Here is a 16,800-nt window from a genome sequence, read left to right on the forward strand (position 1 = left end):
TTTTAGCCCTTAACAGGGGGAAGCCTGTTTCTTTCTAAATTATTGGGGAACTAGGCTGGGGTTATGATACTGCTACTTATATGTAATAAGCATTTATTAAATCATATTAAATGTTAGGAGTGCATTGACTGCATTTAACACAAGCCGGAAAAACGCCAACACCATATTGTCTCTAAGAGAGAGAATACATGGCTCCAAGCAGGAGTCCTATATGAGAGAGAGAGAAAGGGAGGAAGGAGGAGTAGTTCTGGTCCCGACCCCTTCCTCTTTCAGTAGAGGCAGCTCTTAAGACACTGCTCAGAGCTAATTGGCTATAATTGTTCAATTCCATTGGTTGACATGACCTGAGGGTGGTCCACATTAAAATGAATCATACCATGTGTGATGTTAGGGTCTAGTGACAGACCCTCTGAGAGCAAAGGCTCTCAGATAGGTGTGATTTCTATTGTCTCTATCTTACTGAGTTAGTCTGATTTCTATAGTCTCTGGGCTGGCTTTGAGAGAGATTGGCTAAGGTTTCTGAGCTAAGCCCTCAAGGAGGGGGTGTCCCCCCAAAAACCCATTATTAAGTTATTTTCTCACAATATATAGGCAACTGACTCAAACTTATAATAAGAGCTATTCTCCAGTTGATAAATGGTGAAAGTATATGAAGAGGCAGTTTTCAGAGGAAGAAATCCAAGCTATCAACTGCCATCTCAAAAATGCTCTAAATTTCTAAAAGGAATGCAAATTAAAAGAGGTACTAGCACGCATGTAGATTGGCAAAGTTGACACAAGAGGAAAATAAGAAATGCTAGAGAGACTGGGGAAAGTACATCAATGTCCTGTTGGAGCTGTGTACTATTCTAGCTATTCTGGAAAGCAATTTTGAACTATGTTCAAATATTAAAATCCAGCTCCTTTGACCCAGGGATACTGGTACTAGATCTGTACCCGAAAGAGATCAAAAGAAAAAAGAACCCATTTGTCCATAAGTATTTATAACAGCTCTTTCATGGTGGCAAAGAATTGGAAACAAGTTTTGTTATATGAAAATGATAGAATACTATTGTGTTAAAATAATTCCCTTCACAGGGATTCATAGAAGCCTGGGAAGAATTGTATGAACTGATGCAAAGTGAATTTAACAGAGCCAGAACAATTCAAACAATAACAATATTGTAAAGTCAACTTTGAAAAACTTAGGAACGCTGATGAACTAGTTACAGTGAACTCATGATGAAACTTGTTACCTACCTCCAGATAGACATAATGGACTCCAGTGCAGATTGAGGCTTTTTGTCCCCCAAAAAGAGGGGTAGAAGAGGGAAATAGATATGTAGCTAATGTAGGAATGTTTTGCCTAACCACATGTTTATAATAGGTTTTTCTTGCCTTCTCAACTGAAAGGGGGAAAAGGGAAGGGAAAGCAAGAGGGAGGCAGAGAATTCAGAGCTAAAAATAAAACTAAAATTTAAGAAACCAATGGGATCTGGCAATTCTGAGATAAGTGGTGTTAATGAAAGTTAAGGATGACTTTGAGGTCATTAACATGGGTAACTAGAAAACTGGTGGTGCTCTCATCAGAAGTGGGGAAGTCAGGAAAAGAGGTAGAGTTGAGGAGAAATATTGAGTTTTTTTACACATGTTGAATTTGAGGTGCCTGAATGCAGATGAGAATGCCAAGCATTAATAGATGATTCAGTATTGCAGTCTGAGAAAGATGGGGATTTGATATGTAAAATTGGGAATCATGTGCCTAGAGATGATAATTGAGCCCATCAGAGTTATTAATATCATAAAAAGAGAAAAAAAAGGGCCCAAAAGAGAACCCTTTGTATATAAACCACACAAAGCAGATGTGATCCAGCAAGGGAAACTGAGGAACAGTTAGGTAGGCAAAAACCAGTAAAGTGTTGTGGCAAAATACCTCAGAGAAAGTATGGTCTGAAGCTACAAAAGGGTCAAGGACAATTCTTCTCAAGTCATATCAAAATAACAAGAAAACATGTACTAAAAAACTCCCAACCTTCCTCTTTTGTCTTCTTTCTACCAACAGTTGGGGTCGCAGTGTCAGGGAATGGAGTTCCAGGGGCTAGTGACTAAATAGACATTCTGGGCTAGAGGTTGGACCTGTGATTTTATTAGCATAGGGAACTCTCAGAGGAGGAAACTCCTCCTACCGGAGTTGATAGTGCTCTCCCCAACAAAATTATTTTGCATCTACTTTGGACATTTTAAAATTTATTTGTACACACATTATTTGCCCACAGCAGGATGCAAGTTGGTTTTATGTTCCTATGCCTAGCACAGATATGAAAATGGACAAAGTACTCAACAAATGCTTATTGAACTAAATTAGCCCATATAGCTCCTAGGGTGAAGGTAGACAATAACAAAAGTACACACAAAATAAATTTCATGACTTTTAGGGAAATGCTTCAAACCAGAAATATTCTTTGAAACTTCCTTGGAGGTTAAGTTTCTTGTTGAAACTGATTATAAACTTGTATGTAAAAGTCATTACCAGATCTTAGCATACTACAAAGTTATTATGAGAAATGTTAGATGGAACATTCATAGAAAAACAACCAACTAGTAAAGAAGTCAGGGTTTTTAAAAAGTTTATTCAATTACGTTACCTATTCTCCTGCAAGGCTGAAACTTCATCTGTATAAAATAGCTTCAGCCAAGCAATTTATTAAAAAATTAAGTTGGTATTGCTCTGCACTTGATACCAGCCAGCTAATCAATCTCAGTAAATTATTCCCATGGACAGAAAACCAAATGTATTTGAACAAAACTGGTGATGGAGTTGAGTGGCCATTACAACATTACTGATTTAAGGCTTTTTACAGATAAAATTCTAGCTTTGAAGTACATGGTCTCAGAATTCGTTTTTACCACACATGATGCTATGAATTCAAAACTAGACAGACACTAACTTAAAATCACTAGAAAGAAGTTGTGCAAAAGGTGCAAATAGTAAAAGCATTTTTATCCAGTCATTTCTGAGTAGCTAAGATTTTTTTTTCCATGCCATGGTGTTGTTTCAGAAGTGTTAAAGTTGCTAACCTTCCATATACCACTAATTTAAGATGAAACTATACTGGGCTGTGTTCTTAATACTAATTTTTGGGGGGATCCAATGTTCAGTCCTCAATAGATTTTATGTATCTCTCATATGCATCCTCGCTCATCAGTTCATCAAGTTCTGAAGGGTTGCTCAGAGTCATCTTGATCAGCCAACCTGTAATAAGGAAGTTATTTTGAAACCCAAGTTACCTCATTAAAAATCTAAACCTATTGGTTTATCTAATATTGAATCCACTAACAACAATTTACTGAACATAATAAATAACAATAAGAAAATCAAAGACCTTGTTAAAATTTAGTTTCACAGGATAGGTTTAATATTCTCACTATTTAGTGGCAAAGGAATGCAGAAAATAAATAAAGAGTAAATTCAAGTGAGGTCTCATTAAATAACCCTTGGCACCTGTAATTTTGAATTTTCTCCCTCTGAGGCAATCTCCAGACTAAACTCATCTATTAGGTTCAACATGCTGAGCCCCTTGCAGTGCATAATGACACTCAACAATTTTACCAAAAATTACAAGAGTATACTTTGTTCTTCTAACTTGTATGCAATTGCTTTATGATTATGAAAGTTTATATAAGTATGAGACACCTGAAAAATGACATAGGTATTTATGAGGACTAACCCTTCAGTACTCTTCAGTCCGTGGTATCAAACTCAAATAGAAATGGGGGCCACCAATAAGGACATTAATTAATATCCTCAATAAATACATAGGAATCTCTACAGGCCTTAGACTTATTATTGTATTTTTATTTTATTAACTCTTTCCCAATTACATTTTCCTATGATTTGCACTACACACTTGGTGTTGCAGTCTGCATGGCACTATCTGACACCTCTGCTCTCTATGGTGTGTGTGGGGGGTGGAGGAGCGTACAGGGAAAAAGGCCATTGCCTATCAGAATTTTCATCTAGATTCTATAAAGCCTTGAAAATATTATGGTCAGATGGCTCAGCTGAAGGTTAGTACACTTCAAAATCTATGGTGATCCTAATCTGCTTCTAGACCCAAGATAGGGAACCATTATCCCTGTCTTTCTTCCCTTGAAAACTGAAAAATTCACCTGGTCCCTAACCTTTGGGGCTGGCTCCTAGATCTAAAACAAATGTGTCAAATATTGCTCTAAGTACCAAAGCCAAAGGAAAATACATTCCTAATTTATAAATAAGGCCAGGAGTTTATCCCAAAAAAAGCCTAATGAGTATGTCAATAAGCTTACTCTATTAAAAATACTACTATTTTCAACATGTAATGTGAATGCATACCTTAGAAATTAATTTTATGGGTGATTGTATCACCAATCCTCTGAAAACTAGTAATGAAGCTCTTTAGCTGAGAAATGTTCAAGAGACTATGCAGGTCTTTAAGATTTAAAAATCAAAATACCACTAACTTTTAGAAAATACTGAATAATAGAATATTATACTTTTATCTTAATAGGTCAGGACTATTTAAAAAATTTTAAATATTATCTAAACTTTGTACCGCTTCCTTTCCCCATTGCCTAGCTATGCTCTTACTATCATTAAATACATACTTAACTCTTGAAAGGAATCTGATTATTTATCCCCATTTAAAACTCAGTTTGGCATTGAAAAAACTCAAAAGTCATTGTCACATGAAGAAATGAAGTTTAAATTTTTTAAAATGAGTTACTAAAAAAAAAATTACTAATGGTAGCATTAATAACCCCTTGAGAAATCAATACCAGCATCTTACCATCTTCATAACAAGATTTGTTGACAAGTCCTGGGTCTTCTGCAAGAGCTACATTAATTTCAGTTACTTCTCCTGTTAGTGGAGAATAGAGTTCACTGGCAGCTTTCACACTTTCCAAAGCTCCAAACTCATCTAAATAAAATTTAAAAATAGAGTATATTACGTGTCAGAAACATTAATTATGAAAATGAAACCTGGAGAAGCAACAAATGAAACCAATAGAGCGATTTATATGATAAGTTTATAATTTTTTAAAGATTAGTCTAATGCTATTAGTCAATACAGTTAAATTTAAAAGACATTTTTTAAAGGACCTAATAATAAGTACATGACACTGCCAAATGCTAAGGACACAATTCCTTCAGGTGATCCAAACAAGTAAATAGATAAGGGAATATAAGGGAATTTGAAAAAGGAAAAAGAATTGGGGGTGAGGGGAGGATAAAGAAAAGCTTTCTACAAGTGGCAGATGAGCTGACTGACCCTTGAAGGAAACTAGAGATTCTAAGAAATGGAGGTGAAGAGGGAGTACATTTCAAGCTTGATAGGGTAGGAGAAGGATGGCTGGGCTATGCAAAAGCCAAAAAGTAGGAACTGGAATTCTGACATCCAGAATTTGTAGTCCAATCTGGTTGGAACATAAGAATTGGTGTTGGGAAATAATGTGAAATAAGTCTGTAAAGGTAGGTAAGAGACAACCCTAGGGAATTTTCATTTTATCTTCAAGAAAATATAGAATCACCAAAGATCAGCTTATATTGAAAAATCATTTTTCCAGTCTTAGCTCTATATGATTGTTAGCACTTGAGAGACAATAGTTTTCAAAACACTATTCTTTCAGGACTGAGAAGATTAAATTGATTCTGTGTCATTTTTTAATTGATCCTATTTAAATTTAATTGGTTTTGTCCTGTAATTGCCTAAGTCAGGTTGTCTCTGAACTTAGTTCAGAAATTCATCTGGTCTAGTTCTCCATTATACACAGTAACAGCAACATTGTACAATGATCAACATTGATAGACTTTTGCTCTTTTCAGAAATACAATGATCCGAGACAATTCCAAAAGACTCATGATGGAAAATGCTGTCCACATCCAGACAAAGAACTAGAGTATGAATGCAGATTGAGGTATACGATTTTCACTTTCTCCTGTTGTTTTTTCTCATGTTTTTCCCCTTTTGTTCTGATTTTTCTTTCACAACATGACCAGTGTGGAAATGTTTAACATGACTGTACCATATAACTTATAATCAGATTGCTTGCTGACTTGGGGAAGGGGGGAGTGAGAAAAATTTGCAACTCAAAATCTTACAAAAATGAATGTTGAAAACAACTTTATATGTAATTGTGGAGAAATAAAAAACTATAAAGGGGGAAAAAATAAATTCAGTTCTCTTGCTAATCACTGTTCTACTCTTGCTGCAAGGAAATCTGCTATCATTGGGGAATGTGGGTGGATACTAGGAAATATGGTCTAGTATCTTTTACACTACACCAAGCTATCCCTCAAGGATGTCTGATGTTATCTAAAGAAGTCTGGCCCACCATCTCTGACCTTGGAGGTAGACTCAAAGAATGGACTTTTCTTAGTCACAGTAAGGAATGAGGGAGTTGTTGCTAGCCCCTCATTCCCAACTTCCAACCAATGGTATTGTTCCCCACTCCTGAGCTATGTAACCAGTTATATTGTTCTCAACCCCATGATGTCATCAACTCTATAACCAAATGTTTTATTTCCTCTCATCTACCCTGTTTTGTTCTTTGTTCTGTACTCTCCAAAACCAATAAAAGGGGGCTATCTTTCTACTCAGGGTTTTTTGGCTCACACCCTGTTGATATAATGTTGTATTGCTCAGAGAATACATGCCTCTGTCTACCTTTGTTGAATTTTACTCACAACAGGACTCTGTCATATTTGTATTCATCCTGTTACTTACCCTTCATCTTTCTAAAAATGCTCCAAACTGGAATGTACTACCTCAGAAGACGGTGCATTTTCACAGAGGATAGATGTCCATTTGTTGGTATGCTATGATGGACATTCTTTTTGGGCATGGGCTGGACTAGATGTTTGATGAAGTTCCTTATGATGCTCAAATTCTGTAATCCCATGAAGCAACAGAAGCATGATTTGAAACCAGGCACTCTCCTGATTTCAATTCCAATAATGTTTCTATCATGCTAGGCTGGTTTTCAAATGTTGTCTTTCTATCCCCACACTTAGCAGTACTTGATACAAAATAGGCAGTTCCACGAATTTAACTGAACCAATAATACTTATCAGATAATAGTCACTCGCGTTCAAGTGACTCTGTGTGTGTGTGTGTATGTGTGTGTCCATATGGGAATTTCTCTCCCTCCCTTATATAAGAAAAAGGAGAAAATGGTGGAGAAGACTAAATAATATAAACTATTTCCCCAAACCATCTCCCATGTTTTTTACCCTATTAGAGCTGGCCATCTTGGCTCATTCCATGTGGCTGACCACTCCTATTGCCACAAGTATCCCTGTCCAAAAGGCCAAACGGATTACACTGCTTAAACTGTGGAAAGATTTCTTTCTCTCGTCATTTTGGCTAAGACAAGGTTAAGACTTTTCAAGAGAAATCTTACTATGGAATTATAAGAAAAAACAGGGAACACAAAGCAAAGAAAAAAGTTTAAGAATAACGTTTTTTAAAAAATTTTAATATAAATACTGTCTTGCCACAGATGTCCTTGCTTAACAGTCTTGGTCTCTTCTGGAACCTGTTTATGAGTGTTATCATCTCTTCAATCTCACCCTAGTTCAAAATTGTGCCTCAGAAAGTTCCTAGGTTTTGGCTGTAGGAAAATTCGGTTCATAATTCATTTGCAAGAGCAAGTAATAACTGACACTCGAGCTTTTCCTATAAGGCCATTCATTCCATTAACCAACTAAGTTTTCTTTGATGATTAATCACTCATATGCTCCAGGAAAGTGATGTACCAGAATGATAGTCCTATAAAGTGATACATACTAAAATTAGTTTACAAAATGTTTTCAATGGTTTCATCAGTGGGTAGGGAATTCCTAGTGTAGAAACCTCTTTTTATAGAGCCAAATATAGTTTATAATTTTAGGTGTCTGGAGCACTGAGAGATTAATTTGCTCATGGTTAGTGTGTATCTAAGGCAGATGTGATATATGTGAACCCATATATTCTTAACTCTAAGGCCTAACTTTGCTATATACTCCCTCTACAAAAATAATTTCTGTTAATTTTGTCCAGTGAGATATTTTTCACCAAGGGAAGGTCATTTCCACATACCTTATTATATTCAAAACAATTCTTTCCAGGTATAAGTTGACTATAGAGAAGGGCAGAAATGTTAAAATCCTGAGACTAGATTAAAATATAATTGAAATATTTACCAAAATAAATGAAAATACAATGAAACATTGGTAATACTACATTTTAAAACTAAGTCAACACGCAGTCTACAGGGATCCTCAGTGGCACATTTCTATTTGAGTTTGACACCGCTGGAGAAAGGCATCAAGTTAACTTTATGTCTTTGTCCTATTAGTAATGTAATTTGAAAATTTAATGAAAATGTTACTACATTTTTTTCTTTAAAGACAAAAAGACACTTACCTTGTTTGTTCAATTTTGTTCCAACTTCTGGAAGACTACAGTAAACTACATCTCCCAATGCTTCCTATGGGTAAAAAACTTCAAATTAGATATAATGACTAATGTCATAGTTTCATGAAACCAACTGCTTCAGCCAAACTGGATGACTTGCCCTTTCTCAAATGTGATTTGTGCCACTAATTAAACAACTCTGTTCCCTTGGAATGTTCAACCTCATCCCTTCCCCCCACATTTCTACCCACTAAAATCTTAGATTTGAGGAAGAGGCACTGAGTGCTGGATTTGGAATCAAAATGCCAGATATGGAAATCTCTTTTTATACTGTATTACCACAGGCAAGTCTCTTAACCAATCATTCTGTCAACAAATAATAAGCACCTAATATGTGCTAGGCATAATGCTGAGGATACAAAGACAGAAATGAAACCATACTTGCCCTGAATAACTTTCATTCTTTTGAGGGAGAAAACTTTTACATATGAGGTATATTCAGAATAAATATAACAAAATGTAATTAGGGGAGGAGACGTTAGCATCTGGGCAGACCAAGAAAGGCTGAATAGACAGTGATGCTTGAGCTAGTCTTTGAAGGAAACTAGAGGTTCTAACAGGTGGAGGTAAGGATGGAGTACATTCCAAACATGGGTAGCAGCTAGTATAAAGGCATATAGAAAAGGAGATGGAATATTGTTTCTAAAAAACACTGAAGAATGCATTAAGGGGAGGAAAGTATAAAAAAGAGGCTGGTCCAGAGTGTGAGACTATAAATACCAAACAGAGGAGTTTGTATCTGATTCGAGAGGTGAGAGATGACCACTGGAGTTTATCAAGCAGGGAAGCCAAGACTTTAGGATTATCACTTGGCTAACTATGTGGAAGATAAGTTGGGGAAGGGTGGGACTTGAAGCAGGACAACAGTTAGGAGCAATTATAATAATCCAAAATAGAGGTAGAGACTCAACTAGGGTATTGCTCATTTAAGGAAAGTGAACAGGACTGATGAAAGATCTTTAGAGTTCAAAATGACAAGATTTGGCAACTAGCTGAATATGTGGGTGAAGGAGAATAATGAGTCGTGGCAACAAACCTGGGTGACCAAGAATGATGATGGTGACCTCAACTGAAATGGGGGAATTCAGAAAATGAATTAGTTTTGGATCAAAGATAACGAGTTCTATTTTGGACATGCTGAGTTTGAGATAACTATGGGGTACACAGGTTCAAAATGTCCAATAACCTCTCTGACCCTCAGTTCCCTGTTCTGTAAAATGGGGTTAACATCTGTATGTTAAAAATTTTGCAAACTTTAAAGTGTTAGATACAAATGTCAGTTGTTATATTCATCCTTCAAGGAATAGTTCAAAATGCCACCTCCTCCATGAAGCCTTTCTTCATGACTCTAGATGGAAAGTACATTACTTTTATTTGGACTCCTACAGGCCCTGTATTATAGGGGGCCATGCAAGATTATCTCATCAACTAGACTATAAACCTCTTGAGGGAAAAGAGTATCTCATGTTTATTGACCAAAAAAACCCAATACAGTAGCATGCAAAAAACTGACATCCAAGAATTTTGTAATGATAAATTCACAAGTTACATAAGTTAATTAGGATGCTGGATTTGGGAGTCAAAGATTTAAGTTAGAATTCTACCTCACTAGCTGTGTGACCTTGAGCAAGTCACTTAACCTCTGCCTCTGATCCTCGTCTATTAAAAAAGGGAATATTTACTACCTCATAATGTGAAGATTAAGAGAGATGATATATGTAAAGTATTTTCTAAACTAAAACACTATATAAATTAGCTGTTCTTAGAGTTCTTACTATTATTATTATTACTGAAGGACAAAAAAAATCAGCAGCTCTTCTTCTGTTCATTGGTTTTCCTCTCATTTCCTCTAAAGCAGTGCAGTCAAATTCAAATAGAAAAGAATCTGATCTGGACACCTCTGCTCTAAAGCAACAACAGTTGGGAAAAGGGAATGAACCTGTAATTTCACTGGTAGAGGAAATTCCTGGGAGAAGAAACTCTATCACCAATTCAGACCAGCAACTTGCCTAAAGCACTGAAAAATTGTACGACATGCCCAGTGTTACACATTAAGTGTTTATCAGAGGTAGAATTTAAACTGGGGTCTACCCAGGTCTAAGGCCAGCTTTCTTTCTACCAGCCACAGATCTAATGGTAAAACATTTCTGAAGCAGCAAAGAGGACACACTAAAAATTTTATGAGAGAACACTTTAAGGTAACGTATGAAAACAACAGTTTCATTTCAGCAGTCTCTCACAAGGAAGAAACAAAACAAAATAAAACATTAACAGTTCCACAAAAACAGGGCTCAGCAGTCACTGACCATCACAGAGTTTCAGCTGAAGAGGAACTTAGCTCTAGAGATGTTAGATGACTTGCCCAAGGCCATACACAAAGAGGCAATAGAAATATGAGAACCAAAGTCCTCTGATTCCAAATCAACACTCTTCTCTCACAGCACCAAGCTACCTCCCAAATAAAGGACTACTAACATTTTCTTCAGCTTAGAGTTAGATAACCTCCGAATTTTAAAAACACTTACAAATGGAAACAATAGGTTAGAATTACCACAATAAGCTGAAATCTATTTAATGTTTTGTTAAACCCAGGACAATATAATATACTCAGCAATTTTGGTCAATTGTTAAATAACTGCTAACTTTTCTTTCTTTTTTTTTAGTGCGGCAATTGGGGTTAAGTGACTTGCCCAGGGTCACACAGCTAGTAAGTGTTAAGTGTCTGAGGCTGGATTTGAACTCAGGTACTCCTGACTCCAGGGCCAGTGCTCTATCCACTGTGCCATCTAGCTGCCCCGACTGCTAACTTTTCAATGGTTAAAATTTCCTTTTTTGTAAGTTGTCTTTACTACTAAACTGTAAGATCCTTGAAAGTAGGGGCCAGTCTTATTTTCTTTGTATCTGCCCAAAGGCCTAGCAGAGTATTAAATGCACAAATAAGCCCTCAAAATATATAGTACATCCTATTCAAATAAAGCTTTGTTTTCCATTCATTAGATATAAAACCTGAATTCAGATTTGAACCTTATTATAATTTTGCAAATGGGGGCAGCTAGGTGGCTCAGTGGATAAAGCACCAGCCCATGGATTCAGGAGGACCTGAGTTCAAATCCAGCCTCAGACACTTGACACTTACTCGCTGTGTGACCTTGGGCAAATTACTTAACCCTCATTGCCCTTCAAAAAAAAAAATTTGCAAATGACAAAAACGACTGATGCCACACTACTCAAAAATTATGAAAATTCCTGGTCAAAAGAAACTCCATATACAGTTTCTACAGGAAAGGAACATCCAATAGGCTAGGTTAAGATAAAACTGAGGTGGTGAAATAGGAAAAGGAATAATTAAATTCACTCTGTTGGCCAAGGTGGGGATGCTCTAGCCTGACACCTGGTTAGCCTCTTCAATTTGACTGTAGTTAAGTCCCAGGGATAAATTTGCCCTGGGCACTGAGAGGCAGCCTAGAGGCTATTCTAATGGGACTATATATTTGAATATTCAAATTTGAGTAACCAAGAAAGGTCCACTATATAGCATAGTATAAAAGTACTGTAATAAAAAATCAGTGCCACAAGCTGCTTTTCAAAAGAAGGGTCTTGGGTGTCACTTAAGTAGAAATGATGAAGGGAGGCTATGAGACCAAAACTAAATTAAGTTGCTGTATAACTTTAATTACAATTCCAGTAGGCAAATAGCTTTCAATAGGAAATAAAGAAAAGAAAAAATATTCCCAGCCTTCATCTTAGAGTGCTAAAGAACATTACCTCAAAAGCAAATTCCAAGTACTCCACCATATTGCAGAGGACAAGGATAGTTACAGAACTAGAAAAGCCCTTACAGACATGGGGGGAAAAACCACAATACCTGTGCAAAATTGCTGATTCCCACTGTTCCAATACCATTTTCAGCTGATATCCATTCATGCTTGTCTGTGAATTTTCGAACTATAAAATAAGACCAATATTTCAGAAAAATAAAGCCATCATGTCTTAAACACTTTGAAAATACGAACTGTTTCAAAAGACAAGATAGTTTTAGCTTTGGACACTAATGTTATTTGCAGAAAGGGCAGTGTGACAAAGGATAAGACAACTTGGAGTAGAAGTTAAGAAACCCAAGTACCAGTTCTGCCACTAACTAGTTCCAGGGTTGGGTGGATTCACCTTGGCTCTGAGTCTCGGTTTTGCGATCACTACTACCTGTGTGGGCCGTGGCAAGCCGTTCACTGCTGTGGCCAAGGATTCCCCATCTGTAAAAGAAGGGACTAGGCTAGCTACAAGGCCCTTGAAAAGTCTGTCAGCTGTTAATGATAATTTTCCTACGGAATTGCCATAGCAACAGAGGTAATCATACACAGGATCAGGGGATCTTGGAATACAAACTATACACCCAACCACTTTTCATTGAAAAAGATGAAAATTAAACTATAGATTAGGCAAAGGGAAGAGCATGGCCTGGGATGAGGCCGGGCCAGTCTCCGTCTTCTCCTCCCCGGCTATCAAGTCTTGTCAGCAATTCACGTAGATAGATGGCACTTCAGCTGGATTGTTCCGGTACTTAGCCATTAGGATAATAAATAGAACAGACAACCTTCGTACTTGGAAGTCAAAACGAGGGATACAAAAAGGATGGTAATCAGCACTTTGTTGAAAAAAAGGCTTGGAAAATCTTACAAGATTCAGAGCCTTTGAGAACTAGCAGAGGCCTTTCAGACCATATAACCCAAGTCCCACGATCTACACTGACGGGTGGGGGTGGGGGGTCTGGGTCTGGGTCTGAACCATAACAGCCTCCCTCCTGGTACATTTGCCTTTACAATAAGTAGCGAACACCTCCCCTGTGCTCGGGCACAGCGGGGCGGGCACGTTCTTGGGTAAGCCAGGGACACATTACAGCCCTGCCGGGGCTGTAATTATAATCCAGAGACGAAAAGGGGCTCGGAGACATAATGCCCTCATTGGACAGAGGACGAAACATAAAACAGCCATGCAGCGCGGCCCTGCTCGGCCCCGGGTCCGCGGCGCCCCACCCCCACCCCAGCCAGGTCCCAGGCTCACTCACCGGCGAGTCGCAGGGCGCTGGTGCAGAGACTCCGGGAGGCGGCGGCCGCCAGGAAGGGAGAGGAGCCTGGGCCGGGAAGGGCCCGGAGACGCGCGGGGGCGGCTGTGAGCGAGGCCAGGGACCCGGGGGTCTCAGCGGCGGCTGCCGCCCACAGGGACGAGGCTGCAACCCGCACGTTCCTGGCCGCTCGCAGCGCCATCTTCTCCGGGGGCGGGGCAGCCCGGGGATCAAACGGCCCTAGGCTGGAAGGGGTAAGGGGAGGAGGGCCTTGGGGAGGAGTCTGACGGGTCGGAGACCCGAGGTTGGGGGCGGAGAAAAGGGAGCGTCGCTCCCTGGAATTAGCGCCCTCAGGCCTAGGGGGCGGGCTCTGCCCGGGGCCCGGACCACGTGGCCCAGGATGAGACCCTGGAAGAGGTATGGGAGTCTGCTAACGGGGCCGCTCCCAAGGGGGGAGGTCTTCCTGTGGTAGTGGCCCTGGACACCCTGAGTAATCGGGGGTCTTTAAGTGGTTTCAGGGAAGGAAACTCGGGACCGTCCTTAAGGCTGCGTCCAGCCCAGGGCAGCCAGGTAGCTCTGGCTCCTGCTCAGGCAGGCAAAGGGAAGGCGTGTGTGTGTTCTGGGCAGCCAAGGCTTACCAGCAGAGACCCCGAGAATGGGAGTGTAACTGCTACCTTGGATAAGTCAGTGCTCTTATCTGGGCCTCAGCCTCCCCAGGCTGTAAAATAAGGGAGTTCGACTAAGTGACCTAAGGTTTTTCCCAACGCTGACACTGATAGAAGGAATCAAAGAACGGAAAGAAATGGTTAGGCTGGGTTGTTACTGCAGGAAGGACCAAGGGCAAGCTCCTCAGAAGGCAGCCTTTGAACCTGCTTCAGCCGGCCTGAGTCATCTTAATCTTTCAAAGCTCAGGCCAAGTACCATCTCCTTCATTCTTAATTCTCCCTGATGCTAAAGCTTTCGTTACAAAACTTGCTTTGTATCAACTGTGTATTATATGTGTGTATGTATATATGTACGGGTATACTATTGTGGGTTCTGTTCCAGACTACTACAATAAAGTAAATATTGTAATAAAGCCAGTCACAAATTGTTTTGGTTTCCCAGTTCATAGAAAAGTTATGTTTATACTATACTGTATTAAATGCACAATAGTATGTCTAAAACCCCAATATACATAACCTTAAATAAAAAATATTGCTAACAAATGCTAACCATTATTTGAGCTTAATCTTTTTGCTGATGGGGGGGGCCCGGTCTTGTCTGGATATTGATGGCTTTTGATTGATGAGGGTGGTGGTTGCTGAAGACTAGGGTGGCTGTGGTAATTTTAAAAAGTAAGACCACAATGAAGTTTGCCTAATCAATTTACTCTTTCCTTTACTTTAAACACTTAGAGGCCATTATAGGGTTATTAATTGGCCTAATTTCAATATTGTGTCTCAGGGAATAGGGAGGCAAGAGGGAGAAAGACAGGAATAACCGGTTGGTGGAGCAGGCAGAACATGTACAACATTTATTGATTAAGTTCCCCGTTGAGGGAAATTAATATTATACTGTATCATTTTATATCTAATATTAATATGTAATATAGCCTTTTCTGGAAAAATCCCCATCCAGCCCAACACAAAAGAGACCTTTCCTAGCCTGAACTGGCTGAGGAATAATTCTAGGCATTAGCCTTGGCAGAGACCCAGTAACAGAAGTCAATTTAAACTAATCTCCCCTCCCCCAGAGGGATGACTCTTGTGTCCTTGCCTCTCCTAATCAAAGTTTGGGATGACCTGATCTAAAAACAGGGAGACCAAACCAGTAAAAACCTGCTTGAGATGGCTTATGTTTTTTCTAACCAAGATTGTGGAAGGCAGCTGTCTCATGAACAACTAGCACACCTAAAGGCCAACCCACCCAATCAGAGTGGCCTTTCTTTTGTGAGGGAAGGTCCCAAAGATGTATGGTCAGAAGGAAGACACTTCAATTTAAAGGGCCCAGAGATGCTCACTTTGCCGGGGTGGGGGTGGGGTGGGGGGGGTGGTCTTTGGTCACCAGGAGAGACCAGTGACCTCAGTTTATTGACTGTTGCTAGGCTATCCAATCAAGCAACATGTCTCAGAATTTCGATCAGCGCACCATCTTACATGGATGTTGTTCATGGCACCCCAAAACAATTACAATAGTAACATCAAAGATCACTGATCACAGAATCACCGTATCAAATAAAATAATAATGAAAACATTTGAAATAATGTGAGAATTACTGAAATGTGACAGAGAGACATTATGTGAGCACATGCTGTTGGAAAAATGGCGCCAAAGGACTTTTTTGACCACAGGGTTGCCATAAACCTTCAATTTGTAAAAAAAACCAAACCAAAACAAAAAACCCCAATGCAGTCTCTGTGAAGCACAACAAAATGAAGTGCAATACAATGAGGTATGCCTGTATACACTGTCTCCCTCAATAGAACATACACATTTTGAGGGTAGAAACTGTTTCATTTTTGTCTGATATAATGGGTGTTTCATAAATGCATATTGATTGATTGGCTGAAGCTGCCAGCTTTAACAGGGAAACTCAGAGTGATATTTCAGATACATGGTCCAGATCCTTTTAGTACCCTGACATAAGAGCCAGGGAGCTCCCCTGGAACCAGAAGACTAAAGTGGAGGGAGAGTTGGTATGTGACTTTTTGTTCTCAGATGGTTGTGCACTCAATGCAGCCTCTGAGGCTGACATGCAACAAGGTATGGATTGATTCTCTGCTGCCTGTGCTAATTTTGGCCTAACAATTAAAACCAAGAAAACACAGGTGCTTCGTTAGCCAGCACCACACCATCCATACATGGAACCATTGGTTACAGCAAATGGAGAAATTTTGAAAACTGTGGATAAGTTCACTTACCTTGGCAGTGTACTTTCCAGGGATGTACACATAGATGATGAGGTTGATGCTTGCATTGTCAGAGCTAGCTTAGTGTCTGGGAGGTTCCAAAGGAAAGTATGGGAGAGAAGTATTAAGCTGCCCACCAAACTGAAGTTCTGCAGAACCACTGTGCTGACTTCATTGTTGTATGTCCATGAAACCTGGACAGGATACCAGTGCCATGCCAGGACACTGAATTCCTTCCATCTGAATTGTCTTGGGAAGATTCTGAAGATCATCTGGCAAGATGCCAAACACTAAGGTCCTTTCTCAAGCTAAACTGCCAAGCCTTCAAACTCTACTGCACTCTCATGGGCTGACCATGTTGTTTGAATGCCAAAAG

General features: G+C 39.2%; 1 protein-coding gene across 1 annotated transcript in view; it reads right to left on the bottom strand.

Annotated features, from left to right (window-relative positions):
* Positions 1-2,589: 2,589 nt before the first annotated feature.
* PKD1L2 (polycystin 1 like 2) overlaps positions 2,590-16,800 on the bottom strand; it is a 155,638-nt gene continuing 141,427 nt past the window's right edge. Inside the window, 4 exon segments of the mRNA XM_043981005.1 lie at positions 2,590-3,232; positions 4,806-4,937; positions 8,424-8,487; positions 12,240-12,419. Coding sequence (XP_043836940.1) covers positions 3,135-3,232; positions 4,806-4,937; positions 8,424-8,487; positions 12,240-12,419 — 474 coding nt within the window. The 3' untranslated portion in view covers positions 2,590-3,134.

The sequence above is a fragment of the Dromiciops gliroides genome, chromosome 2 (assembly GCF_019393635.1).
Source record: "Dromiciops gliroides isolate mDroGli1 chromosome 2, mDroGli1.pri, whole genome shotgun sequence".
Lineage (NCBI taxonomy): Eukaryota > Metazoa > Chordata > Mammalia > Microbiotheria > Microbiotheriidae > Dromiciops > Dromiciops gliroides.